At 45.9% G+C, this 7,879-nt stretch overlaps 1 protein-coding gene across 1 annotated transcript; it reads left to right on the top strand.

Annotated features, from left to right (window-relative positions):
- The first annotated feature begins 5,089 nt into the window (after positions 1-5,089).
- LOC133344158 (trace amine-associated receptor 4-like) lies at positions 5,090-6,442 on the top strand. Its single transcript, XM_061554165.1, has one exon. The coding sequence runs from the start codon at positions 5,090-5,092 to the stop codon at positions 6,107-6,109; it is 1,020 nt and encodes a 339-aa protein (XP_061410149.1). The 3' UTR covers positions 6,110-6,442.
- Positions 6,443-7,879: the final 1,437 nt, after the last annotated feature.

Below are 7,879 nucleotides of genomic sequence, written 5' to 3'. Positions count from 1 at the left end.
TAACGATTTGTTAAACTATTTCTTATATCTTTCCAGGTAAGGCTCACTGAGCTATATATCTCAGCGGGCCGACACTTTCAGTTTTCCATTCATGCACGTGGGCTGCAGGGTGAAATGAAGGGGGTTAGGGGACTAGGGGAACACCCTAGAGAGATACCCATTAGTGGCATGGGATGGGGAATGGGTTATAAGGGGTTGGCAGAAATAAAGCAGTGGGGGAGGTGGGGTGCTTGAAAGAATAAAGTTGCCTTAGTACAGGGGTCGGCAACCTTCGGCTCCAAAGCCGCATACGGCTCTTATTTATTGCCGCATGTGGCTCTTTAAGGACGGCTTCGTCATGTTCTTTCACAGTGCATTGCGGCTCTTGAAATATTGATGATTTATTTGACCGAATTCGAAAAAAATGGATCTTCTTGCGATTTTGGTTGCCAACATCTGGTTTAGCAGGACGCCTCGAGTTGTGGACTCACATTCATCGCCATGCCCTTTACTTTGTCCTGCAGAAAAGGAGTCTCAGGAGACGTTGTTGAAGAGGGTCCTCGTGACATTGGGATGTGTGGCCACAGACAGTGAGATCTTGGTGTCATGCGTGATGAAACTAGAGAGCCTGGAGAGAACCGCCACGAATTCGTCGAGGGGGGTTACACGGAGCCCTGCACCATCCCATAACCCCACTCCGACAGCACCTGGCAAAGCGACGGAGGTCATCTGTCAAAGTACAGTACTATCCAGGCGCCCAAACTGTTCAGCTTGTGTAATCCGACGGAGATGGGGTGCATTTTTCAAATAATTATTAGTCTTGAGACTCACCGACTCACCGAGTTTCAAGACGCTTAGGAGGGTACTGCGAAGTTTTCGCAGTGATGGGGATAGGGGGAGTGGGTGATGTTGCTGCTGCTATTAGTCATCGCAGTTGCGTGATTTGTCCATGATTTTTCAGGTACGAGATGTTTGTCATGACGATCTCATTGTACCGGGTGTCGAGTTATTTGATAAAATTGCTTGCGCATCACGAATAAAAATAACTCCACTCTTCATGAAATCCCTCACGTTCACAGCACAGGCGCAGCGGAATGAGATCTTGAGATCCATTAATTTTAATTGGCTTGACCCTACGGGGGACGCCGGCAATGGAACGTGGCGGGGGGGGGGGGGGTAAAATGATGTATATAAGCACGGCACAAGGTGGAGACGTGGGGGAGAAAGAGAGGTGGGCGAGTGTGTGTGGGAGAGCAGGGGCTACCGAGGTGACAGGTAAAATCCCACACGCAGACACACAGACAGACAACAGTTTAACACGTCGGCTATCGCGACCGATATCATCCATTATATAGGTGTTGTGGGTTTGATCGAGTAAATATAAATGTAAATATAAACATGTCCTTAAAACTGCCTCTCTTTCTCTAACACAACCGTGTGCTGTACTAGTAGCGAATTGGCATGTTTTATTTACGTGACAAACCTTACTTATTGACTATGTCAGGTTGTGGCGGGTTGAACGAAACATTTATATTTAAGCGATCTAACCCAAAAAAAACGATAGTATAATATAAGTTTTTTGTTGACAGACAACATTATTGACAGACAACAGACCAACTGCAACCGCTCTCACTCCGCTCATCCTGGTGAGAGCGACCGAGATAGGTAACGACGGTGTGAGCCAATCTTCGTGGCACGTTTAGTTAATCGGGGCGCTTTGGCTGTGTCTTGCCCCCCGTCTGGACATTCAACTCGGACATTTGCTGAGCTGAGTTACAACCCACGATGTCCGTGTTTGGGGTGGTCACTCTTGTTCTGTCGGCGTTCCGATGAAGGAACCAAACACATCCCATTCCAACCCTCTGTGTTTTGCGACAATGGCCCGAAGTGTATAAGAAACTCCAGAGCAACTACATTGAGGGAAAAAATAGTTAATCCCCTGCTGATTTTATACGTTTGCCCACTGACAAAGAAATTATCAGTCTATAATGTTAATGGTAGGTTTATTTGAACAGTGAGAGACAGAATAACAACAACAAAATCCAGAAAAACGCATGTCAAAAATGTTATAAATTGATTTGCATTTTAATGAGGGAAATAGGTATTTAACCCCCTCTCAATCAGAAAGATTTCTGGCTCTCAGGTGTCTTTTATACAGGTAACGAGCTGATATTAGGAGCACACTCTTAAAGGTAGTGCTCCTAATCTCAGCTTGTTACCTGTATAAAAGACACCTGTTCACAGAAGCAATCAATCAATCAGATTCCAAACTCTCCACCATGGCCAAGACCAAAGAGCTCTCCAAGGATGTCAGGGACAAGATTGTAGACCTACACAAGGCTGGAATGGGCTACAAGACCATCGCCAAGCAGCTTGGTGAGAAGGTGACAATAGTTGGTGCGATTATTCGCAAATGGAAGAAACACAAAAGAACTGTCAATCTCCCTCGGCCTGGGGTTCCATGCAAGATCTCACCTCGCGGAGTTGCAATGATCATGAGAACGGTGAGGAATTAGCCCAGAACTACACGGAAGGATCTTGTCAATGATCTCAAGGCAGCTGGGACCATAGTCACCAAGAAAACAGTTGGTAACACACTACGCCGTGAAGGACTGAAATTCTGCAGCGCCCGCAAGGTCCCCCTGCACAAGAAAGCACATATACATGCCCGTCTTAAGTTTGCCAATGAACATCTGAATGATTCGGAGGACAACTGGGTGAAAGTGTTGTGGTCAGATGAGACCAAAATGGAGCTCTTTGGCATCAACTCAACTCGCCGTGTTTGGAAGAGGAGGAATGCTGCCTATGACCCCAAGAACACCATCCCCACGTTAAACATGGAGGTGGAAACATTATGCTTTGGGGGTGTTTTTCTGCTAAGGGGACAGGACAACTTCACCGCATCAAAGGGACGATGGACGGGGCCATGTACAGTCAAATCTTGGGTGAGAACCTCCTTCCCTCATCCAGGGAATTGAAAATGGGTCGTGGATGGGTATTCCAGCATGACAATGACCCAAAACACACGGCCAAGGCAACACAGAAGTGGCTCAAGAAGAAGCACATTAAGGTCCTGGAGTGGCCGAGCCAGTCTCCAGACCTTAATCCCATAGAAAATCTGTGGAGGGAGATGAAGGTTCGAGTTGCCAAACGTCAGCCTCGAAACCTTACTGACTTGGAGAAGATCTGCAAAGAGGAGTGGGAAAAAATCCCTCCTGAGATGTGTGCAAACCTGGTGGCCAACTACAAGAAACGTCTGAACTCTTTGATTGCCAACAAGGATTTTGCCACCAAGTACTAAGTCATGTTTTGCAGAGGAGTCAAATACTTATTTCCCTCATTAAAATGCAAATCAATTTATAACATTTTTGACATGCATTTTTCTGGATGTTGTTCTTGTTATTCTGTCTCTCACTGTTCAAATAAACCTACCATTAAAATTATAGACTGATAATTTCTTTGTCAGTGGGCAAACGTACAAAATCAGCAGGAGATCAAATACTTTTTTCCCTCACTGTACCTCTTCAGATCCCTTCAGGTCACTTGGGCCACACAGCAGAGAGGGCAGCACTCCTCCAACCTCACTCTGCGTCATGAGCGCAACGTCCGTTGCCGGACGCTCAAAGCGATATTTGCATTCTCAAGGCAGTAATTTCGCCAAATTAAGTGGCTGTTTTTTGTGTGACCGGGCTAATAACATTCACTCACCGTGCTTGAGAAACTAGTTTAATCACAAATCAGTATATGTATATGTCAGTCTATGGTTTTCTATACGAGTCTATAAATGGCTATGTGAGTCTATGGGTCTGTGTGAGTCACTCGTGACGGGGCTGAGACCATCGACTCACCACACTCGAGAACCCGATTTAATCACAGGCGACTGGGATTCGAACCCATGTTCTGTGAGCCACGCGGACACCTCCTCGCCATCACGTTTGCTGTTCATCCAACGAGGTGCACGTTTTCGTCTGAGGGTTGTCTCCAAGAAACTTAGGAACTCGTGATATAGAAATCATCGGTTGGTAGATTAAGATTTATTCATACGCCCATGATCTGACGCCGTGGTGGCGAGATGTTAACTACCTTGTAAGAGGTCCTAACTCGGGTGCCCGGGTTCGTGGTGCAGAGTGATATTCGCTGCACTACCATATATAACAAATACAAAGATCCCCTGTATAGCCTGAACAAGCTGTTGGGGTAAGTGCTGTTAGCGAGCACCTATGAAGGTCGACACGGCGCTTTGTCTCCATAGTGGCGACGTTGAAACATTGCACTAGGTACCCATTTGATGCTGAGTAGACCTAGGGAGGCCCAGGACCGGTTCAAATAATCGTCACTAGTATTGGCCGTGAACGGAAATCGAATTCGTGTCACTGTGTTCGTAGCGCAGCGCACTAACCGCTACACTACCACTCCCCACACTACCATATATAAATATACGCAAACAATCACAAAGAGAAATATCCTTCCTATAGCTAACATGAAGTGAACGGGTAAGTTCTGTTATTGAGAGCTAACAAACTGAATACAAAAAGCAGCTCTAAAGAAATTAGGTTTAAACTTAGATGTTTTAAACTTTTAGAGCTCAGGTGGCTTCTTAATATCGGAAGGAAATGCGTTCCAGACGGCCGCAGAAACGCATCTGAAAGCGTGCGATGCCGTGACCGTCTTTGTTCAATGGCCAGCCAAAAGCCGCTGCTGTGAGGATGACCGGAGTTTGCTTGATGGTTTATGTACCTTGGCGAGATCAGTGAGGTTTTGTGCCATGTGTAGAAGATATATGAATAATATTTTCTCATTCTCGACCCCCATACCCCTTCCACAGATCCGATTGCACTAAATTGAAGAACACATCGGCACCCTCGCGATAAAAAAAAACATCACGAAATATTGATATACAGAACATCAGTGGGAGAGGATATAGGTCGAGTGAAGATGCAATATAATTTCACGTAACCAGTACATCACATCGGTAAACGTCTTTTGGAATGATTGTCCATTCTCTGCGGGAACATTGTAGCGGAGACACACCACGTGCGTAGACAGAGCAAACTGGACATTTGGAGATACGCGTCTTCAGCACGTCCTGTGAATAACCTGTGCACCACCCATGGAGAACACCACGAGCACCAGCACATCCAAATGTGTGATCTCCTACTACGGACTCAACTGCACGAAGATGGACTTTTCCAAAAGTGAGAGTGCACTGATAGTGGGCGTCATGAGCTTCATCGCCACCACCATCCTCAGCAACCTCCTCATCATCAGCGCCGTCGCCTTCTTCCGGCAGCTGCAGACGCGGACCAACACGCTCGCCCTGTCGCTGGCCGTGTCTGACCTCCTCGTCGGGGTGGTCATCATGCCCCTCGCCATGATCAAGGCGATCTACAAGTGCTGGTTCTATGTGCAATGGTTCTGCAACGTGCAGTTCTTCTGCGACTACTGGTTCACGACTGCGTCAGTGCTGCACCTGAGCTGCATCGCCTACGACCGCTACGTGGCCATTTGCGACCCCCTGCGTTACCAGCAGCGGGTGACACGATGCACCCTGACGTTCATGCTCCTCTTCTGCTGGATCGCCTCAGCAATTATATCAACCCCGATCCTTCTGAGCATGAGTCCCACGCTGGCAAAGGGACGGATCGAGATGGTAGGTTGCCCGAACGACTGCCGCTTTCTCATCAGTGTGGGCATCCTGTTCACCATCGGAATGGTGCCATACTTCACGTCGGTGCTGCTCATCATGCTCATGTACGGCCACATTTATCAGGTGGCTCGTAGTCAGGCACGCAAGATCGGGACGCAGAGCCACGGGCTTCCCGGAGTTGCCAGTGAGACCACGAGTCGCTGGACCAACATGAAACGAGAGCACAACGCAACAAAGACACTGGGCTCTATCATTGCAGCGTTCATCATTTCCTGGCTGCCATTCTATATCTTGGCCATAGTGTTCACCATGTACCAGGATATCTTTCTGCCCTACAAAATATCATTTTGGATCGGCTACATGAACTCCACGATCAACCCCATTCTGTATCCCATGTTCAACAAACAGTTCCGCCACGCGTTCAAGACAATGCTGAGCTTCAAGGTGTTTTCATCGGCGGCCAGGGACAAGGAGATGAATTGAGGACATGTAGATGGATTGATCAAAGACTTAAACGGCATTGAGGGTGAATTTATTTTCTCACACAAAACTTGATTGTAAAATGGGTTTTAAAAACGATGTAGAAGGACAGGTGGCAAATGTTATACCATCTGCACTGTATATCAAGGGCTATATTTAATTGGAAGTGATTCAAGCACCAACTCAGAGTCGAGGACACAATGTGATCACGTTTCAATCACAATGCTGAACGTCAGAGTGAAAAGGCCTTAGCAAAAACATGTCCCATCTTTTATGAATAAGACCATCACTCCAGGCTGGCTCACAGTATATGTACTTTGGTTGTGCATCTTCGCAGATCTCTTCATACCTGAACAAGATTTTGACAACTCTTGTCTGCAGTTTCAGTCCTATATTGGACTTTTTGTTGTGAGAATAGATTTCAAATGGCCGTCCTTATCGGCACGCTTACTCCCGACTCTGGCCGTACAAATACAGGAGGAACGGCTTTTGCTATTGATGCCCCCAGGGTCTGGAATGCTATTGCCAATAAACTGCAACTTAAATGACTACCTGTGAGATCTTTACTCAAAACTGCTCTAGAGGAGCTGAACACCCCTAGCTGCCACTGCTATTCAGTGGTCTAAAATAAAATAAAATATTTCGCTCCGGACGACCGCTGCAAAGTATGATCTGTGTTTTGCTTAAGTGTGCTGATCTTAAAGGTGCATTGAAAATGTTTGATACTCCGACTGATGCTCCTGTTGTTGTGGAGTGACTCATGCAGCCAGCTATGGCTGCAGGGTTTGGTGGTACATGTTGTTTATTGTGAGAATTCGGTCACAGTTCCTATGATCACTGTTACATTGCTTTTATGGCTTTATTTTGGTAATTTCTAAAACGTTTTTGGTCTGGCCATGTTTTGTTTGTTGTAGTACGGAGTTAAACTGATGGCCTTAATTGAGTTGTCTTGTGGTTGTTGTTGTTTGACTTGCATCCCACTGGAATTTTTGCACACAGCGTTGGTGTACGGTGCTTTTTCTGCAATATTTTGCTATCTTTTCTTGTATTTTCTGTTTGCACATAGTCACATAGTCACTTTAAGATGTTTTCTTGGTCATGTTTTTGTTTCATGTTTTTTTTTGTTTGTTGTGGTTGCACCCGATTCAAGAGCCGAATGGCTCACAGGGCTATACCAAAAAAAAAGAAAAAAAATGAATGCCTTGTTTATTGTCAATGGAAGTTTGCACGCGCATATGATGTTTTGACACTCGATCCAAAGTAGTTTTCTTTTTAAATCCTTTATATAAAGTTCGCGTGCTTGCTTGCTTGCTTAGGACCGTGCAAATCTTTCGGTCGTTTTTTAACCCACTTGCCGTGATCCAATCGAGCTGACATTTTCCACACAGACTCGTTGTGCCAGACAATTATTGTTCGTGAAAAAAATTCCCAAAATGTTACACTTTTTAGGCAAAAAAAAAAATATTTTACATATATTCAAAAAGAACGCATTCATGGCTTCGGCTGAACATCACAGTGCAAGAGCCCAGAGCGTAACCCCTCCACAGGCTGTGGTGGAGTAGTGCAGTTAGTAGCGCCCTCGCTTCCCATGCCAAAGGTCGCGGGATCGATCCCCGCGTCCTCCACAGGCAAATATATTTTTAAATCCTTTATATTAAGTTCGCTTGCTTGCTTAGGACCGTGCAAATCTTTCGCTCGTTTTTTAACCCACTTCCCGTGATCCAATCGAGCTGACATTTTCCACACATACTCGTTGTGTGTGACAATTAATTT

This window comes from Lethenteron reissneri, chromosome 2 (genome assembly GCF_015708825.2).
Source record: "Lethenteron reissneri isolate LAM-NWPU_2019-01 chromosome 2, ASM1570882v1, whole genome shotgun sequence".
Lineage (NCBI taxonomy): Eukaryota > Metazoa > Chordata > Hyperoartia > Petromyzontiformes > Petromyzontidae > Lethenteron > Lethenteron reissneri.
This window is presented reverse-complemented; position numbering and strand designations above follow the sequence as displayed.

What these genes read in the sequence shown, in the direction of transcription:
- LOC133344158 (XM_061554165.1), top strand. Translation starts at nt 5,090, where the DNA reads ATGGAGAACACCACGAGCACCAGCACATCCAAATGTGTGATCTCCTAC.